The sequence below is a fragment of the Mesoplodon mirus genome, assembly GCF_964341445.2.
Source record: "Mesoplodon mirus genome assembly, chromosome: 10".
Lineage (NCBI taxonomy): Eukaryota > Metazoa > Chordata > Mammalia > Artiodactyla > Ziphiidae > Mesoplodon > Mesoplodon mirus.
The window spans coordinates 33,124,063-33,146,198 of record NC_138986.1 but is presented as its reverse complement, the minus strand read 5'-3'; the positions used below and the strand labels follow the sequence as shown (position 1 = coordinate 33,146,198).

At 35.4% G+C, this 22,136-nt stretch overlaps 1 protein-coding gene across 1 annotated transcript in view; it reads left to right on the top strand.

The window, feature by feature from the left end:
• The window catches only part of LAMA2 (laminin subunit alpha 2), a 610,104-nt gene that overhangs the window by 433,378 nt on the left and 154,590 nt on the right, over positions 1-22,136 (top strand). Inside the window, exons 30-32 of the mRNA XM_082634259.1 lie at positions 2,801-2,925; positions 9,185-9,271; positions 13,456-13,649. Of these exons, the coding sequence (XP_082490385.1) occupies positions 2,801-2,925; positions 9,185-9,271; positions 13,456-13,649 (406 nt within the window). The remainder of the gene's footprint in view (positions 1-2,800; positions 2,926-9,184; positions 9,272-13,455; positions 13,650-22,136) is intronic.

Genomic DNA, 22,136 nt, shown 5'->3' with positions numbered 1-22,136 from the left:
ACAGAAGTCAGATTATAAAGGTCTTCCTTGCCATGCAGGAGAGATGATAGTGAATGAAATGGGAAATGCAGGAGTATTAGCAGGTTTTAAAAAAGATTAGCTTGATTTTTGACATCTCAAATTCAAATGCTTTTGCATTATGCAATAAGACCTAGCTAAGAAGCAATTAGAAACATAAGTGTGGAACTCATTAGAGATAGATATCTAAGCAGAATATATAAAATTTAGAGTTTGGGGTACATAGAAGATAGCTGAAGTTCTAGTAACAGTTAAAATCACCAAGGTAGAAAATGTAGGAAAGAAAAGAGATAAGAGCCAAAATTAGAATCAAGGATCCCAGTCTTACTCAACAGAAAGGGGAAGAAGAATCAATGAAGGAGGGTTAGAAAGAGTAGCCATAGAGGTAGGAAAACAATCTACATACTGTTCTATTAAAGAACCCATAGGAAGAGGAAATTTCAAAGAAAGAGTGGCCAGAAGTATCAGCTGCTGCAGATAATTCATATATCATGAAGACTGATTATTGTCAGTAAATTTTGATTTAGCAACAAAGATCTTATGCATGAGTCTGGACTTATCTTTCAGCAGTGAAACCAGAAGCCTGTTTGGGGGAGGGGAATAGACAAGTTAGGAGTCTGGAATGAACATGTACACACTACTATATATAAAATAGATAAACAAAAAGGACCTACTATATAGCACAGGGAACTATACTCAATATCTTGTAATAAGCTATAATGGGAAATAATAAATATATACATATATATATATATATATATATATATATATATATATATATAGAGAGAGAGAGAGAGAGAGAGAGAGAGAGAGAGAGAGAGAGACTGTTTAAAGAATGAAGAGGTGAAAGGGAGATGAGGAAGTAGAGACCAGCAATGTGAACAATGCTTTTAGAAAGCCTATCAAACATAGGATGAAAGTTGTCCAGAAACCCCAGAGATTTTTTTAAGATAAGAAAAGCTTGACCAACCTCAACTGTCAATGGAAATAAGCCATCAAAGAAGGAGAAAATGCAGGTGCTGGAGGAAATGGGAGACAGGAGGGCCTTCTTCCTAAACCAGAGTTTAGGAAGAGAGAAGCTTTAGACAGAGAACAACACACCACTTCTTGTGGACAGAACTAAATGTCGAAGGGATGGAAAGTAATGCAGACAAGATGGTGTGTTGTTTGGCAGGAAGCTAAGGGAACACCCAATGAGGGCTTCCTTTTCCCTGAAAATAGAGGGCTAACATCTGCTGAGAGTGAGTTGGAGAATTAGAAGATTTGAGATTTGCATCCTATCATATAGAAAACTGGATCCATTTAAGAGTGAATTATAAAATCTATCTGTAAGCAACACAATGTATTTTCAAATATAACAACAAAGAATGAAAAAGAAATCCCATGGTATTCTGAAATTCATTGTGATAATGGCATGGTTTCTCCCCAGAGAATGTTTATGTTTTTTATAAACATAAAAAAAGTCAGAGGAAGAGACTTCAGTTATTGTTTGTGGTGAATGACCGCACATACCATACCAAACACTGGCCATTAGATGACACATGAAAAATAAATATGTTCTTCTAGATTAATTGAATAAAGCAAAGAGCCCAGCATATGGAAAATTTACTGTAGAGCTCACAGGTGGCTATGTGGTTCCAGCTGAGCTGATCAGGAGATGGGTTCACTAGCATATATATACATTTATTTTGTTACTGACATTTTTGCTTCTTAACCTTTTAAAAAATACTATTTATAAGAAATTACCCTTCTGACCATTCCAAATGTGGTTTTATAAAATCAAGCTAAAATCCAACTCTAAATTCCTTCTATTTCTTCCTTTTTCTCAACTCCTAAAGTCAACTGTCCCATTTCCACTAAGTTACACATTTCTTATTTGCCATGTTTTTTATTTGCCTTTTAAAAAATTTTTTCCAAAAGTGGAAATAAATTCTTATAGGTTAGAATGTTATTTTACCTATTCCCTCATTTGATTCCTCCCGGTGCCTTTCTCAGTACCTGGCTTGCAGCTCTTCCTAAGTCCTTATTGCATGAATAATTGCTAAATATATTGTTAAATAAAATTCCACTTTGTGAGAATTTTAATTTCAAAACTGTTTACACAATATTCTGAAACTGTTCTCATTTTCTTATGGAAGTGTCTTAAAGCATATTACCCAAGTGCCTCTTACTATGCAAACATAAAAAGAAAATATTGACTTGAGATCCCTGGTTTTAGGTTGGGTACTCTCTATCTATAAAGAATGATCAACATTTGGCAAGAATTAGGTGAATAACATTCTTAATGTGGTAACTAGGCTGACTTTTTTTTTTTTTTTTTTTGCTATTTCTGCCTCTTAAAATATTTATGTTTTCCACCTTGGTTTGGTTTCAAAAAGCCCACTGATGGGTATGCACCAAGGGCCCAGGATTTTTAGCACTTTTTTAACAACTTGTAGAGCAGAAATGTAAATAGCCAGATGATACAATAAATTTTAGAAATTTGTGAAGTCTATTTCCCAGATTAGAGTAAGAGAAAAATTAATGCAGAGATTGATGTAGGGAAAAGAGAAGAGAAATTCTTGTCAGTATAGCTACAACAGCCCAGTATTCATTTCTCAAATCAAAGAGCTTCTTTAAAAATATGTATCAATATGTTTAAGAACTGAGTTCTCTCTCAGTGATATGTGTGTGCACATGCGCATGTGTGTTCACAGGAGCACACAAACTCATAGGTGGGGAGCTGTATGATAAATTATATTCTTTCATTAATTTAAAAACAAACATCCCTCTTCCTTTACAGAATTGTCAACATCACACTGCTGGTGACTTCTGTGAACAATGTGTTCTTGGATATTATGGCGTTGTCAAGGGATTGCCAGATGACTGTCAGCAATGTGCTTGCCCTCTGATTTCTTCCAGCAACAAGTAAGATTGCAAAATATTACCATGTTTCCCAATCAGTAACACCATCTGTGTAGCACATGGGCTTTCTATGATTTGGCTATTCTTTTCATGTAGACAAAAATCTCAATTTAAGGTAGAGTTTTTAAACAATATAAAAACATGACAAAAGTGAGCACATAGTACTCTATGGTTCATTTTTCTTTTAAAACTCTGTCCCAGGTAAATAATGCTTATTAATTAAAATGTAAATACCAATACTAACTTATATTTATGAAATAAATAATATATGTACAAATGTGCATAATTTTATAAATTTTTAGAAAGGTCTAGTGTTTGCATATAGTTCTGCCATAAATTCAGCTATGAAGGATTGTTTGATGCATATTATATAAATTTTGTAGCTGTTTCCATTCATTTTATGTGTTTAATTCATGATTGGTAAAGAATTTAAAAATAATGTAGTTAAAGAAGGGTGACTTATTGTTATACTCCAGAGTAAGTCAGTATCTCCCAGAATCACAACCCCCTCTCTGTTAAGATAGTCTGAGCTTGGTACCATGGAAACACAGCCATAAGGGGAAACAAACGCTGGCATATTTTATTTTAGTGCTGTCAGAACATTCTGCACTGTTTATGTATTGATGAAAACCCCTAGGTGTTTTCACTTACCTTTTTGCTAAGGCTATCTATACTTTCTGCTAAGTGATTTATAGACATCAATCTCTACATTGTAGGGCATTTATTTCTCTAAGAACTTGCTTTTGAAAAGAATGTAGGGCACTTTGTTCAGAATTAGAATCCTGGACACCTTATCTTGAGTGTATAAGAAACACGAAGCAACTCAGATGAAGAACTATTTCCACCTATACTCACTAAGTTTCTTTTTCCATCTCTGGCTTTGTTTACATTTTGAAAACATTTTCACGTAATTGTCTCCCATTCCTCTGTAAGCACCTCTTTTTGGTTGAACAGAGTCACAAGTTTTGCATAGGGTCTCAAATGTACATCTTTAGGTAAGTGATGTATTGATGAGGATAAAATACATGATCTTATTGTTCATCCAAGCACCAAGTGGTAGGTGTATGAAAAATATCATTTTCCTTTCCCTAATCTACCTCTGATGACCAGATTTTGAACAAGAGAATGCTGTTTATTGTTTATTAAAATGTAAATGATCTGGATTAGAAAAATTCAATAATTAATTGATAATTTCCTGTTGGGCAGACTATAGCAAAAGCTCCAGGAGATATAAAAAAGAAGCATAACATCTCTTGGAGAGGCTCACAGTAAAATGGGTGTCTTCAGAGGGGTCAACTGAGATATAAAGATAATTCAGAGGCACAAAGTACCACAGTTGACTGTGGAAACTTAAAGAACATATTTAAAGAAGTAGGAGTATTTATAATAAATTTTAAATGTATTTAAATTATTAAATTTACAGTGGATTGAAGGGTTTTTACTGGTGGAGATAGTAGAAAATTTAAGGAGCAAAAGCTTAACAGCAGAAAATACAAATCATGTTTAAGAACTGTTAAGAGTTTGGAGCATAGGTTCAAATAGAATTTCATAATTACAGAAGAAAATGAATGAGAGAATGGAGACCATAGTGTAGAAATCCGTGAATACCAGTCTAAGAAATTGCTATTTAATTTTCTATGTAATGAGGAAACACTACAAATTTTTATTAAAAAAATGATTAATGTGATGAGAGCCACACTTTAGGAAGACTATTATGATAGAATTGAGTATAATGAAATGAAACAGGAAAATAAGAAAAGCAAAGAGACTGATTAAAAAGCTATTGCACTAGCTTAGGCAAAAGATAATTAGAACCTGAAAGTAGGTAATAGCAACAAGAATAGAGACAAGGAGATGGATATGAGAAAATTGTTGAATGCAGCTCTACAGGGTTGATAACTAATTAGATATGACAGGTTTAAGCAAAGCAGGATTTGAAGCCAGGGATTTGTAGCCAGGTTGAGCCCCAAAATGGAGGGGTCATTAACTGAAATAGAAACCAGGAGAGAGCTGCTATAGAAGAAAGACAATTTATGTTTCAAATAAGTTAAATTGATATGAAAGGTCTATCTGAATGAAATATGCAAATAGCCACAAGAAATCAAAACCTGAAAATTGGGAGGGCAGATGAAGGAAGAGATATGTTAATAACTGAATTATAGATAAGATTCCCCAGGGTCATGTTACTCAAGGGGAGCACATGGAAAGAAGGAAAGACAAGACTATGTACATTAGAGAAGTCAGAAGAGAAAGAAGAGCCAAGACAAGAGCTGTGAGGGAGGCAACGGAACTGAGGCCACACTGCCACTGACACAGTGAGAGAAAAGAGCAGCAGCGAATGAGCATTGGATGCTGCTCTCCCAAGGGAGACTAAGTACATACAGTGGCAATTAACTGTGCAGGTCCTTGATGGATTTTGGCAATCAAGAGTGGAAGCAGACATTAGGTCACATGGGTGTGAGTGTACAGCTCTAAGAAATTTGAAGAAGGGAAAGAAATAGCACTACCTTGATTGATTGGCAGGATCAACAAAAAAGTGTTTTCATTATTTGTTTCATTTTTTGTTTTATATGATTTATGTAATTTAAGTATATTTTTATACAAAGGACACTGTAAGAATCAAGTATGAAATCACAGTGGCTAGTTCAATGGCTTTCAAACTTTATTGATTGCAACCACTGTAAGAAAACCTTTTTTTAATCAGAAGCTAGAACACAAAAAATGTGTGTGTGGATATCTAGCTAGCTAGCTAGCTAGATATACATATATAATATATACTGTAACTTTTATTCAATTTTATTTTCTTGCATTATTAAAAGAAACTGTAGTCAAAACCCACTAAAGTGATTTCATGACCCCCTAGTCATCACATAAAGTTTGGAACATTCATTAACAAAGTAAAGACCTATGTATGATGAGAAGAGAAGCACTTCTCCCTGAGATAAGAAAAAAAGGTTCTGAAACATAGATGGAGGAGGCTGAGATATCCCTCTTCATAGATGGAGGATGGTGAGTAAGTGATTACTAACTCACCCACATATTAGTTCAAGTCTCCAGTATCTCTTACCAAAACAAATACAATAAACTTTTAACCATTGTGACAGTACAGCATTGCTCACATACCCTCAAGGGTTTTCCACTGCCTACCAAGGAAAGCTCAGATATTTTAGCAGAGTATTAGAAACCCTCTGCAATCTGACCCCTCTTTCCAGGCTCAATGCCCTCTCCTCCCTTCTACAATGAGGCCAAGTTTGAGTTTCTTGGAGTTTTTCTTCTCCAAATGTGTTCAGCAGTTTTTGCCAGACAAAGAAAAAGCTGCATGTTTCACATATGGATGTAATCTAAAAACGAACAAACTCATGGAAACAGTGTACAATGGTAGTTGCCAGGGAGCAGGGAATGGGAGAAATTGGGAGAGGGTGGTAAAATTGTGCAAACTTTCAGTTATAAAATGAATAAGGTCTAAGGATCTAATATATAACATAGTGACCACAGTTGATAATACATTATTGTATAATGGATACTTACCAGGAGAGTAGAACTTGTGAATTCTCACACAAAAAATGGTAAATATATGAAGTGATAGATGTGTTAATTATCTCGATGGTGGGAATGCTTTCACACCATACACGTATATCAAATCATCACGTGTACACTTTAAATATATTACAATTTTATTTGCCAGTTATACTTTAATAAAGCTGAAAAAACACAAATAGATATATAATGTAATATCAGATAGTGAAAGTGCCACCAGGAAAAAATAGAGCAGCCTCAGTGAATTTGGAGTGAATGGGGTACCCTTTTAGTTAGGGTGCTTGATGAAGATCTTCACAAACAAACAGGTGAGTCTTGTTCAGAGCCTTGAATGAGGTAATGGAGAGAGTCACCTGACTATCTGGAGGAAGAGCAGCTCAGCCAGAGGAAAAAGTAAGTGCACTGGCCTGGAGACAGGCCACACATAGTAGACAGCAAGGATCCAGGGCAGCTGGAGCAGAGCGAATGGGGACAGGGGAAGGGTGACAGGAGGTGGAGTCAGGGAAGCTCCAGTGAGTAACTAAATGTCCTGAAGGCTAAAAATCTGCCAATGGCAAGAGGTGGCTTAGAACAGGATAATGCAATGAATTAATTATGGTAACACCAGCAGCATTTGCAGATAGAATACCTGTGGAATGTGAGAGAAAGGAGACAAAGGTGACTCTGTGGTTTATGACAGAGCAAATGGAAGCAAAGTAAGCAAAGTATGGCCATTGACAGAGACAGGGAAAATGACAGAATGGTTAGCGGTATTTTTTGGAGGACGAGAGCTCAGTTTTAGATCTGTTAGGATAGATGCAATATTTAGAGCCTTTTAATACTGAATGAGGTCATTTAGGGGAGAAAGGACAGGACAGGATAGGAGAAGCCTGAAGACTGAACTGTGAAGCATATTAAGAGGTCAAGGACATGACGTAGATCCAGCAAAAGAGACTGAAAAGGAACAAGCAGTGAACTGGGATAAGGGGGTGGGATCCCGGAAGCCAATTCATTTCAGTAGACTCCACAGGGGATGACACAGAGTAGCAGACTGTAAATCTCAGAAATTCTGTTGAAGCAACCTTGGAATTAACAAATCTAAGGGAATGTAAAAGATGGCCTACAAGAGGAAAAACAGTCGGATTTCTGAGTGGTCCTGCAGACAGTATGAAAATTTAGAGGAGATGCGGGACTTGGGAGCATAAAGAATAAACTCTAACCTCAAGTAAGGTATAATTCCTACTTCCTCTTTCATAAGTCCTTGTATATGATGTAAGGAAAAAGTTTAGTCCACCATAATGTCATAATTCAAAAGAGTTAATATCTACTATCCAAGCAGAATTATAACATTCCTGCATAGTAATTGAGACAGATATGTTACTATAAAGGAATATAATTTAATTATGTTGGCTCTGTAGAATTTCCCTTGAGTGTCTAAAAATCTGTTTCCAAGTGCCTATATATGTATATGAGTTTGTGTGTGCATGTGTATGTGTGTGCGTGCAAATGAACTCAGCATCAAGCTGAGTTAAAAGAGCTAGAAGCTTGCAAGAATGTGTCAATTATGTATTTGTGGGTCTATTTTTGTGAAGACAAAAAAAGTAATTTGTTGAATAATGAGGTTGTGAGTAGTTGATCAATTTGTTCACATATTTTGCAAAGGTTAGAGTTTATTACTCATTCATGTACTATTGATTTAATGCATTAGACAGACAATTGAAATAGTGTCCTAATGGCACCTGCCCAATAGGAGGTGCAGCTCTGGTCTATATACTTTATTGCTTTTTCAGCATCAACTGCTTTTGCAGACCAACAAAAAGGAAAATGGTGTTTGCAGCATCACAATTTTGCAACAAATATATGTGTCTTTTCTTCCTAAGTTTCCAGTGCACCATGCATTTTGTCCAGTGGGAATGAAGCACTACTTGTATTTGAGAGAAGTTTGTAACAACACAAAACTACGTTTTAGCATAGTTTAGTTTTCAAGTCTTGTCTAGTATTTCTTTTGCGGGGTAAGGTGATCAAGAATCCTGGAGCAAGGCTGACTAGCCGTGGTCTGTCAGTGTTGTAGTGAAAACAGGGCATGTTATATGAAACCTACTTACTAGAAGAGATTATAAAATTGTCAGAAAAGCTTATTCATTTTCATACAGAAAGATTTCCATTCTTCTTTCCTCACACTAGATCACATTATTTTGTGTTTAAAGTAAAATATAGCTTGAAATCTGTGTATAAATTAGAAAAGGCACTCTTATTTTAAGTGAAACATCTATTCACACGTCATGCATTGAAATGCCAGTGGCAATTTGGGCTTTTTAGAAAAAAAAATTATATAGCTTTGATGTCCCCATTTTTTTAACGCAAAAGATATTCAATAATACTTATTCTACTATCTGACAAATATGCAGGAATTCTCATCATGTTTTTCTTTTGATTCATGAAAAATAATACACTTTTTCTGGGTGTTTAATATTTTCCTGGTTGTCACATAATTATTAAAATTTCAAAGTTTTAACATGGTCAGTGAGATGCATTGTTAATTCATCAAAAAAACAGCCATCTTTATTTGCTGACTATTATTAGTAGTACTTAGTTGTGATAGCCTACCCTTGAATAGAAACTTATAAATATGTCATTTCTAACCATCAAAAAATAGTTCCAATCATCTAGTTAATAGATAGAATTGCTTAAATTTATAAAATAAATAAGTCAAAAGATTTTTTGCAATCTTTCTTTTCTGATTCAGTTTCAGCCCTTCTTGTGTCACGGAAGGCCTGGATGATTACCGCTGCACAGCTTGCCCACGAGAATATGAAGGCCAGTACTGTGAACGGTAGGAACAGTCATGATACATGGAGAGCAATGATGCATAGAGATCATATAGTAAAAGATCATAGTAGAAAAGTATTCATTATTTTTGTGTCATTATTTTCATATTCTCTAGTAGCTTATATGCTTTCAAAAGTATTTTTATATCTTTAGACTTTATCCAAAGAAAGTTGTTTACTTCCATCTATTTAGACTTTTTCTAAGATTCCAAATTATTTCACAATTATCTAATTTATATTTTAGCATATATATATGTATATACTCCAACATAGATTAGAGAGGGAGAGAGAGACAGAGGGAGGGAGCATTTTACAAGAACAAATAAATCAATTTCCAAAAGCTTATCTGTAGTTAACCATAATAAAAAGCTGGCCACACATAATTCTCATTTTAATTCACTGGGAATTGTTGGTTAGCACTAACTGCATTCACATCACTGTTCTGAGCACTCTGGCACTACATCAGCAAGTATACACATAATTCAGAATATAAATGGTATCAGGAATTCTTAATTAAAACCACCAAACATTAAAGTGTTATTCGGTTCTCCTTTTCAACATGCAAACAATAGTATTTAAATGCCTCCTCTCACCATATTTTTTACAGCGGAGCGGCTGGGCCCATGAGCCATGGCTGCTGAGCCTGCGCGTCCGGAGCCTGTGCTCCGCAAGGGGAAGGCCACAGCGCTGACAGGCCTGCGTACCGCAAAAAAAAAAAAAAAAATCACATTTAAATGCCTCCTCTCACCATATTTTTTACAAATTCTGATAATGCATGTATGTAGTTATTAAATTGAATGCTAACATGTAATACAAATGGTAAGTTAAGAAACAGAGTTCTAGGGGCCTCCCTGGTGGCGCAGTGGTTGAGAGTCCGCCTGCCGATGCAGGGGATACGGGTTCGTGCCCCGGTCTGGGAGGATCCCATATGCCGCGGAGCGGCTGGGCCCGTGAGCCATGGCCGCGGAGCCTGCGCATCCGGAGCCTGTGCTCCGCAACGGGGGAGGCCACAACAGTGAGAGGCCCGCATACCACAAAAAAAAAAAAAAAAAAAAAAAAAAAGAAACAGAGTTCTAGACTGACTGTCTAGGAAGGTTGAAATTTATATTTTTCTGGATACATATTTTCTATAAGATCAGTATCTTGGATACTCAAGCTTATCACCACTATTTTTAGTAGGTTTTTATTTTTTCTAAGGTAATGGAGAGCAACTGATATTAACTATTAACATTAAGCACACATGATAATTTTAGTTTAATTGATAACAGTGTAAAGTTCTATAAAGACCCATGGACATAGCTGAGCTCCACAAACTTTGCTGGGTCTCATTTTTATCTTTTATATCAGAATAGCTGTTACTCTACCTACTTTCCTCTGACATTATAAAGATCAGGTAAATAGAGGATACCCTGCCTGAGTACCTACATAGAGGTCTCCTCTCCCATAGGAGAGGCAAAAAAGCCTGAGAATTTACCCCGCACGCCTTCCTCCAGTGGCCCAGATCTAATGACTCGCTAGTGTGGGAGTACAAAAGTCCAGCTCCTTTGCCCGAAAGCTGAACAAATCTTGAGATGCTATTTATGCTCCAGAGATTTCCATGAACTTAGGCTAAGACTGGGACTTCACCTGGAATCACACCATTGCCTGGATTCTTTCTTTTCCATTTCCTGCTTCACCCACTCCTTTGCTGGATTCTTCTAGGAGCACTTCCTTAAATTACGAATCTCTTTGCAAATATAAACTAATATTAATTTTATCATCATCAATTTAAGAATCGTCTTTTAATATAACCAGCAATGGTTGTGTTAATAATGGAAATAAATAGGTAACAATAATTAAACACGTTTTATAAATTCCAATTCTGTTTCTATAAGTTTGCAAAATATATTTCTAAATAATTCCATATGTGGTAACTTTAAACACAATATCCACTACTTGCATATATATATAAAACAGTACATTCACAATTTCCATGCCAACAGAGATTTGTAACAATTAGGTAACTAAAAGCAGTATGAAATCCAAAAACATTTCCATTTGTTGTGGAGATACATACATCATTTGAATATGTATATTTTAATGTCAGCCAGCATGCTTTAGTGTTCATACTTAGGCTAATATTCATTTCATGCCCTTGTAAACACCAGTAGGATGATGACTAAAACATCCCTGGATGCCAAGGGGATTATCTGCCATAATTTATGAAAAAATGTTTGATACTATAGCTACATTTGTAAATTGGAGTTTCCACTATCTATAAAAGCGTGTATATAGAAAAGACTGGAAGGGTACACTGAAATGAAAATTATTGTCATAAGGCAGAGTGATTATAGAAAAATTACTTTTTTAACATCCATAAATGTTTAATCAATAAGAGGTGACAGTTTATATAGCATAGAGATGAGCAGGGTCATACACTATCAAATAGGGATGGCTTGAATTGTTTTTGCAGTTCTCAAATGTTGTTACAGCTCCACATTAATCATCTCTAACATATGAATGATCAGGTTATATTTCTCTGAAAAATTGCTTTTATTCAGCTAAATTAATCCAAAGGTCTTGCTTAAATTTTTATTGTAACCTTCCAAATAAATTTGTTTCACTTCTGAGAGCTTCTTAAATCACTTAAATCACCTTATGACCTGCCCAAACTCATCAGCTCAGGTCTAAAACTGCTTAAATGTCTTGAGTGTCGCTGTATTGTAGAAACCCCTACCCATGCTTTGTCTTCATTACTCTTGTAAAACTCTTTGAACATTTAATCATTCTGAACCTGCTTAGAATTGAATTCTTTCACCTGAAAATGTTAAGAAACAATTTAAGTGGGCTTATTTAAATGATACTTTTATTGATCATTTGTAATAGTACATTGGAAATAAAGTATTAAAACCATAAATGTATAAAAACCTAACGTTACAGATAATTTTCTTCTTGCTTTGCTTTTTCTAGCCAGCATGGGATGAACTAACTTTCACAGTCAGCCTGCAAATTTCTACAATCCCAGGCCACTAAAGATGGTCCAGGATTATTTGGCTAGTGTTTACAACTTTTGACTTCAATTTCCTATGGTCTCTCAGCTTCGTCCCATATTTTCCTCTTGAACAAAAATTCTTACTGTTGATTATATTTAGGCTGACTATGTGTATAATTTATTTTCCAATCCAGGATACTCTAGGGAAAGACAGAATATGTTTTTAATACTTAAGCCAGGACAACCAGCAAACTGGGACCATTCTGGGTAAACCAGAGCATATGGTTTTCCCAGCATCTTGTAAAGTTATCAGACTTCCAGTAACATAACCGACAGTGGTATATACTTAGATGAATGGTTGCACAGACGGGTAGAAGAGAGTGGATGGCAGTTTGGCTTCATCCAGTTGGATTTCCTTTCTAATTTCTCAAGTCGGTGTTACATATTTTATTTGCATAACATTACCCCACTTCCAGAGATACACATTGAAAAATCCATCTTGAGGAAGATGTGGTAGAAAGGAAAGACCAGTTGAATTAAATAGAAAATGTAGTAGTTTATCGCCACTTGCTTCTTTTTGCTCATTAGTAAAATTAATGGGTTGAATTCCTTGGTCATTTTGATCTCTAAAATGCGTGCATCTAGGAAAACCCAGGAGTAAATAGAAAATTTTATTCATTTCTAATTTAAAAATGAAACCTTCAAAAAAAAGTTTATGATCTAGAACAGTAGTGGGCAGAGTATGGACCACAAAATTTGGCCCATTGCCTAATCCTATATGGCACTCAAGCTGGGAATGGCGGTTATGGGCAAACTTTGATGACAGAGAGCACTAAATTTGAGCCCTAGTTAAGTAAATTTGAGCCCTAGTTAAGTAAATTTGATACCTCAACAAGAATCCCATTCTTCTCATTATTAGTTTGGTTTTCCATTAGTAGATTATTATTATAAAACAATTTATATTCTATTATTATGTTTTGGATTCCATCAACCAACAGTGTTTGAAAATTTCTTTCACTGCACGAGTTTGATTTTGCCTCTTGACCTGCAAAGCCTAAAATATTTACTGTCTGGTTCTTTACTGGAAAAGTTTGCTAATCCCTTATCTATTGACTTTTGGTATCAATTTTGTTTCATTCAAACAATACACACACACACAACAATTTCGAGACATGACTTACTATTAATCTCCTTTGCTTTGTCACTGTTTAAATTCAGGTGTGCCCCTGGCTATACCGGCAGCCCAAGCAGCCCCGGAGGCTCCTGCCAAGAATGTGAGTGTGACCCCTATGGCTCACTGCCTGTCCCCTGTGACCCTGTCACAGGGACCTGCACGTGCCGACCCGGAGCCACGGGGCAGAAGTGTGACGGCTGCAAACACTGGCATGCGCGCGAGGGCATGGAGTGTGTTTGTACGTATACTAACTTAGCTATTAGTTCTGGGGGCCTTGGTTCCATTTCTATCTCATTTCCAATGAGAAAGACTGACTTTTTTTTTCTTATTCTGCAATAGCTAGTGCTACTCTTCATTCTCTCTGACACTATCTATCCACCTTCTTCTGTTTGCCTGCTGTTTTTGTCTCCATCCCGCTGAGCCAAGAACAGCTGAGAAAATCCTCAGCATGCTTTAGTCAGTTCATTGAAGACCTACAGCAAAGCTCCCAGAGGCAGATTTTATTTTATTTTGCCCATCTCAGAGTTTGCTGTTTTACCTAAAGCTGACATTGCCTTTGTGACAGATTAAAGGTCTGGGTTTATTAAACTTTTTTAGAATCCTCCTGAATTTGTAATCAGCTGGACAGACACTGTAAGGCTTGAATTACAACTGACTTTTCTTTTCCAAATTTTTACAGAAATCCATGGGCATCCTTCTTCATAACTTTCTCTTGCCCTACAGAACCTGGAAGCAGTGACAATGAACTCAAGTGTTTTTACTCATATGTTTTGTTTTGTTTTAATAACTGCTTCTAGATTCAATAATGCCATACTGAACATACATCGAATATCAGTAGTTAAATAGAAGTCTTGGATCTTATATAAATTCTAATCTAAAACAGTTATTTATAAATTTAGAGAGGACAGTTAATATTATGGTATTCTTTTCCTTGAGGGAATTTACATTAGTGGTCTTAATTCTTTCTAACAAATAGAAACGGAAATTATTTAAGTATCTTTTATTTCAATACTTATTTATTTTAATGTATTTACACATGCCAGTATTTCTGATTTTAACACCTTATGTGTGTCTAAAGCTTAACATTTTAACTAGCATTTTTGTTTGTGCTCTAGTTTGATGAGTTACCTCAAAAGCTAAGGCTGGCTTTTTAGATATGCCAAAAGGTAAAGACTGGGTATGTTTGGGAATATAACTTTTTAAACTTTTTTCTATGTATTTCAACAATCTTTGATGAAAGTGTATTGCATTTAAAATAAAAATAAGTGTCAAGGTTGATGGGAGGGGAGAGATGAAGTGTAATATGTAATATACATTTACATTATCATATTCAGTTATTGGTACATACATATTCACTCTTCTCAAGTAAAATGGCATATTTTAATGATAATTGAAATGGACTTCCAATGTAATCCAACTAGTTTTAATATTATTATTAAAACTAAATTATTAATATGGAAATATTTAACTAAATAATATATAGATATTCCTAATCTAATGGACCTTGAACTTTAAAGTAATTAATTTTCTAGAGGTGAGATCAGACAATTCTGATCTCTTTTTCTATGAGTTTGTTGGTTTCTTGCCTTTCTATCCTGTTCCATTAATCTATATGTATATTTTTATGCCAGTACCATACTGTTTTGGTAACTGTAGCTTTGTAGTAGAGTCTGAAGTCAGGGAGCATGATTCCTCCAGCTCTGCTCTTCTTTCTCAAGATTGTTTTGGCTCTTTCATGTATTTTGTTTTTCCATACAAATTTTAGAATCATTTGTTATAGTTCTGTGGAAAATGCCATTGTATTTTGATAGAGAATGCATCAAATCTGTAGATTGCTTTAGGTAGTATGGTCATTTAAATAATACTTACTCTTCCAATCCATAAGCACGGTATATCCTTCCATTTGTTTGTGTTGTCTTCAATTTCTTTAACCAGTGTTTTACAGTTTTACAAGTATAGGTCTTTTACCTCCTTAGTTAGATTTATACCTAGGTATTTTATTCTTTTTGATGCAATTGTAAGTGGGATTGTTTTCTTAATTTCTCTTTCTGATAGTTTGTTGTTAGTGTATAAAAATACAATAGATTTCTGTATATTAATTTTGTGTCCTGCCAATTTACTGAATTCAATGATGAGTTCAAATAGTTTTGGGGCAGTGCCTTTAGGGTTTTCTATATATAGCATCATGTCATCTGCAAACAGTGACAGTTTTACTTCTTCTTTTCCTTCTATCTTTCTATATCCTTAAGCTAACTTAGAGCAAGAAACCAAAGAATGGATTGACCCAGCACATTTGATCTGCAGGGCCTGTTTTGTCACGTGTGCCTATAGTAGAATTTTATAATGCCCGTGAGTAGGAGTGTATGAAAGTAGCCTGGTTCTGGCAAGAGAATATTTATGTAGTAAGAGAAATGTCTTCAGAGAAAAGCTTCTTTGGAGCCTGGAGCATGTATTGTACAGTTAATTCTTCTCTCTTTGCTTCATTCTCTAGAAAACACAGTTTAATTTGGCCTACATCATGGATATGTATATCCCCAAAAAAATGTAGGATAAATGATGTAGGCGTGATCATTGCAGTATCTCAGGTGAGCTGCATATTGGTGGAAGGAGTCTCCCTGTATAGTTAGTTTATTCTCTTAATTTATTTAACAAATAATTTTTAATTGTGCTGTAGAGGACACAGAGAAAATGCAGAAAGCATGAAAGAACTTTTCTTGACCACCTACATTTCTAAAAGAAACTAATAGCTGCCACGGACAATTGCCAGAGAGCAAGCTAGGGTTTTATTGGATCTAAAATAGTGAATTTCTTGCAGGACACAGGCTTTTTATACATGGGCATTCCATTACTATCATGAATAATTTACACAAATAGTCTGTGCCCTTAGTAGGAAATATTTAGATACAAGAGTCTCTCATAGTTAGCCAAATTCAACCCACCAACGTTATCAACCACGCCAAGCCAACTCAGTGCCTGGGCACACCTGACCAACGTATCTGCTTTCAATCCCAGGCATCCCCTACAGCCCCTTCCGCCACACAGGATTCATCACAGTAGTAATTCTTTAAAGGCTCACCCATGTTGAGAGCCTTCCATTTGTCAGAAATGATGTTAAGCGCTTTATATGCTGTTCTTTTAATTCTTGCCACATCTCCATACATTATTGTGTCCACAGTGTGATTAAAAAAAAAAAAAAATCCTGAAATCAACTATACCCCAACAAAAAATTTTACATTTTAAATAAATAAAACTGAATTTAGGTGATTTCAGTCACCTTTCCAAGGTTCACCCTGACTTTTCAACAGAGTTGTGATTGAACCTAGATCTGTCTTGAAAATCTTACTTTCTTAACCTCTATGCTGACTGTTAATGCAAGACACAAAAAGCAAACATGGTTTTCCCAATATATTCAACATTAAATATTTCAGTTCTTAATTCATTTACTTCTTCTGGGCTTAGAGCCCATCTTACCTCTATGAAGAAGAAAGATAAAATGGGCTTAAAAAAATGAAAACATTTTAATGTGTATAATGTCAGTAGGTACATACATATTTTTTTCCTCTGCTAACCATTAAGACTCTTTCCTCTAAGTTTTAAAACATTATGGTAGTTATCAGGGGCTCCCTGGTGGTCTAGTGGTTAGGATTCAGAGCTTTCACTGCTGTGGCCCAAGTTCAATCCCTGGTCGGGGAACTGAGATCCCATGAGCCACATGGTGCAGCCAAAAAAACCAAAAAAACATTATGGTAGTTATGATAGATTCTTATTCATTAGAGGTGGTCAAGTTGAGTCCTGTCCTCTGTGCACATAAGAAGACACACTAACTGGGTGCTCAGATTTCCTCCAAAGCCTTTTCATTTTTTTCTTGTGGAAATAATTGGAGAGAGCTCTGCAATGCATTCTTTCTTTACAGATGTTGATGAGTTCTGAGTAGATATCTTATTGGATTTCCCAAATCAGGACTTCTTAGTAAGTTAGGTTAATACAAATCCAACTTCTTCTTTCAACCCTCATTCATAATTTACACGTCATTTTATAAAGTGAGAACAACCACCTGCCTTTCTGAAATCTGAGACTCGGCAAGAAAAGCATTATTTATTTAATAGTAAAGTTTTGTATTGGGAAGCACAAAACTTGGATTTTTTCATGTCCTTTTTTCTACAGACTAGTAATTAACACTGAACAACTTGTACAATGTTTAAAATAGATTATGAGTGGTGTAGTAAAATATATTATTCTCCTAAAGAACAGAATTTAAAATTAGTAGCTGTTGGCAGGATGTCATTCTGTAAAGAGTGCCTGAAATATCATTTTATAAATATTATATTTATGCTTTCTATTTTTATTCAAAGCATATGAAATATTAGGTATATACCAGCTTTATTATTTATAGTCACAATTTATCTAAAATATAACATTAAAGAAGATGCTTTGCTTGCTAATGTTGCAAAAGCAATCATGAACTGTGGGTTTTTTTGCCTGTAACCTAAGGTAAGCCTAACTAAATGTGGTAATGCATTAACTCTGTAAAATGTGCACTTTCTAGACACTTGATAAAACCCAAGGTTTGAAGTTTTACCCTGACTTGATACTGACCTGCAGAGACACAGTCTAGATTGTTGTTTTTATTTTTATTTTTTTAATTTTATTGAACCCTAGTTGATTTACAGTGTCTTTTTAGTTTCAGGTATACAGCACAGTGATTCCGTTTTATTTTTTTTTTCAGATTTTTTTCCCTTTTAGGTTATTACAAAATATTGAGTATAGTTCCCTGTGCTATACAGTAGGTCCTTGTTAGTTATCTATTTTGTATAGATTATTGTTTTTAATAGCCAGTTGCCAGCAAGGATCTATCACAATAATGCAGAGGCCCTTATATATTATCACTAGAACCCTGCAGTACTCTTATAATCAAAGATGATTACTAATGGCAGTTATTGTCCCCTGTATATGAGAGCAGGAACAAAATAGTGGAATGTGGTTGATTACTGTAAAGAAAATGGGACTTTCTATAATAAAAGATGATGGAAAACGTCAGTTGACCTCCATTTGCTATTTAATGAGTGAGGCTCTGCTGGACATGTGATCACACTCCATCCTAACCTCTTAAACACCATCCTCTCTCTGTCCCCACTTAATCCCCAAGTACTAGTTCCTATTCAAAGCCCAATATGGCTATTATAGTTTTCTACAACTCTAAACTGGGGCATTTTGTTTAAATCCAGGCATCAGGATAGCTATAAAAGTAACTTCTGTTCACCCTCCTTACACCTTTTTCACATCTATTTTGTTAGTGAAAGATGCTTTGAGTTTCTTGTTGGCAACGTTCTTGGCCTTGGTCCAGGCTAGCAATGCTGTAGAACAGCAACTATCACTCTGATTCCAGGTAATTTTCTTATTGGCCATCAGTCTCAGTGGTTTGTATATCACATTGAGAAAGCTGTTCCATTAATAGATTAAGGAGTTGTGCTGTTGAACTGTTGTATAGAAGAGGCTGAGCACTATTTCTTTTCTTTTCAGTCAGGCTTTATTATGAGAGTAAATTCTACTTGATTGCAATTTGCATTCTGCAGAATCCAGGGAGTTTATTAACGTTGAAGAAAAATAGATCACATCATCTTAAAGTTGGAAGTCTTATAAATGAGGTAGTCTAATCATCTTCTAATCGGTGGTGTCCCTGAAACAGACCATCTCCTAATGCAAGGAAGCATGCTATAGTGAAGGGGCTATAGAAGCCTTGAATTCTGGCTGGCCACATAAAAGTTGTGTGACATTCGATTAGTTAACTTTTCTAAACCTCACTTTATTATCCGTAAAGTGGAAATAAAATCCTATGTACATTAGGTGGTGTCTAAGCATAATAGATGTTCAATAAATTTTAGCTGTTCTTGTCATCATGGTTATTATTTGATCATTTTTTTCAAAAGCATGATGCTTTGTGCAGTTCCTCAGTTTTTGTTTTTTGTTTTTTTAATTTAGGCAGGTTACAGTTTATTATTTATTAAGAAAATCATAGTTTAATGACTCTAGCTTGTGATTACCCTCGGTTTCACCAATAATAAGGATGATTAGTTTAATGCTTATTTAATTTTAATATTTTAACATTTTTATTTCTTAAATTCCAAATTCTGAACATAAGCATAATTTTATTGAGCCAAATCTATTTAAACAAGTATATTTCCCTTCCAAATTGAAGTTAAGAACTGACTGGAAAAATAACAGGCAAAAGTATAACAGTAAAATTTGGGGCACATATATATGATTAAGACTAAATTCATAATTTTTTTTACATCTTTATTGGAGTATAACTGCTTTACAATGGTGTGTTAGTTTCTGCTTTATAACAAAATGAATCAGTTATACATATACATATGTTCCCATATCTCTTCCCTCTTGCGTCTCCTTCCCTCCCACCCTCCCTATCCCACCCCTCTAAGTGGACACAAAGCACTGAGCTGATCTCCCTGTGCTATGCGGCTGCTTCCCACTAGTTATCTATTTTATGTTTGGTAGTGTATATATGTCCATGCCACTCTCTCACTTTGTCACAGCTCACCCTTCCCCCTCTGCATGTCCTCAAGTCCATTCTCTAGTAGGTCTGTGTCTTTATTCCCATCTTACGCCTACGTTCTTCATGACATATTTCTTTCTTAGATGTCATATATATGTGTTAGCATTGGCATTTGTCTTTCTCTTTCTGACTTACTTCACTCTGTATGACAGACTCTAGGTCCATCCACCTCACTACAAATAACTCAATTTCATTTCTTTTTATGGTTGAGTAATATTCCATTGTATATATGTGACACATCTTTATCCATTCATCCGATGATGGGCACTTAGGTTGCTTCCATCTCCTGACTATTGTAAATAGAGCTGCAATGAACATTTTGGTACATGACTCTTTTTGAATTATGGTTTTCTCAGGGTATATGCCCAGTAGTGGGATTGCTGGGTCATATGGTAGTTCTATTTGTAGTTTTTTAAGGAACCTCCATACTGTCCTTCATAGTGGCTGTACCAACTCACATTCCCACCAGCAGTGCATGAGTGTTCCCTTTTCTCCACATTATCTCCAGCATTTATTGTTTCTAGATTTTTTGATGATGGCCATTCTGACTGATGTGAGATGATATCTCATTGTAGTTTTGATTTGCATTTCTCTAATGATTAATGATGTTGAGCATTCTTTCATGTGTTTGTTGGCAGTCTATGTCTTCTTTGGAGGAAGGTCTATTTAGGTCTTCTGCCGATTTTTGGGTTGGGTTGTTTGTTTTTTTGATATTGAGATGCATGAGCTGCTTATAAATTTTGGAGATTAATCCTTTGTCAGTTGCTTCATTTGCAAATATTTTCTCCCATTCTGAGGGGTGTCTTTTGGTCTTGTTTATGGTTTCCTTTGCTGTGCAAAAGCTTTGAAGTTTCATTAGGTCCCATTTGTTTATTTTTGTTTTTATTGCCATTTCTCTAGGACGTGGGTCAAAAAGGATCTTGCTGTGATTTATGTCATAGTGTGTTCTGCCTATGTTTTCCTCTAAGAGTTTGATAGTTTCTGGCCTTACATTTAGGTCTTTAATCCATTTTGAGCTTATTTTTGTGTATGGTGTTAGGAAGTGATCTAATCTCATACTTTTACATGTCCCTGTCCAGTTTTCTCAGCACCACTTATTGAAGAGGCTGTCCTTTCTCCACTGTACATTCCTGCCTCCTTTATCAAAGATAAGGTGACCATATGTGCGTGGGTTTATCTCTGGGCTTTCTATCCTGTTCCATTGATCTATCTTTCTGATTTTGTGCCAGTACCACACTGTCTTGATTACTGTAGCTTTGTAGTATAGTCTGAAGTCAGGGAGCCTGATTCCTCCAGCTCCTTTTTTCTTTCTCAAGATTGCTTTGGCTATTTGGGGTCTTTTGTTTTTCCAAACAAATTGTGAAATTTTTTGTTCTAGTTCTGTGAAAAATGCCAGCGGTAGTTTGATAGGGATTGCATTGAATCTGTAGATTGCTTTGGGTAGTAGAGTCATTTTCACAATATTGATTCTTCCAATCCAGGAACATGGTATATCTCTCCATCTATTTGTATCATCTTTAATTTCTTTCATCAGTGTCTTATAATTTTCTGCATACAGGTCTTTTGTCTCCTTAGGTAGGTTTATTCCTAGATATTTTATTCTTTTTCTTGCAGTGGTAAATGGGAGTGTTTTCTTGATTTCACTTTCAGATTTTTCATCATTAGTGTACAGGAATGCCAGAGATTTCTGTGCATTAATTTTGTATCCTGATACTTTACCAAATTCATTGATTCACTCTATTAGCCTTCTGGTAGCATCTTTAGTATTCTCTATGTATAGTATCACGTCATCTGAAAACAGTGACAACTTTACTTCTTCTTTTCCGATTTGGATTCCTTTTATTTCCTTCTCTTCTCTGTTTGCTGTGGCTAAAACTTCCAAAACTATGTTGAATAAGAGTGGTGAGAGTGGACAACCTTGTCTTGTTCCTGATCTTAGTGGAAATGCTTTCAGTTTTTCACCATTGAGGACGATGTTGGCTGTGGGTTTGTCATATATGGCCTTTATTATTTTGAGGATAATTCCCTCTATGCCTACTTTCTGCAGGGTTTTTATCATAAATGGATGTTGAATTTTGTCAAAAGCTTTCTCTGCATCTACTGAGGTGATCATATGGTTCTTCTCCTTCAGTTTGTTAATATGGTGTATCACAT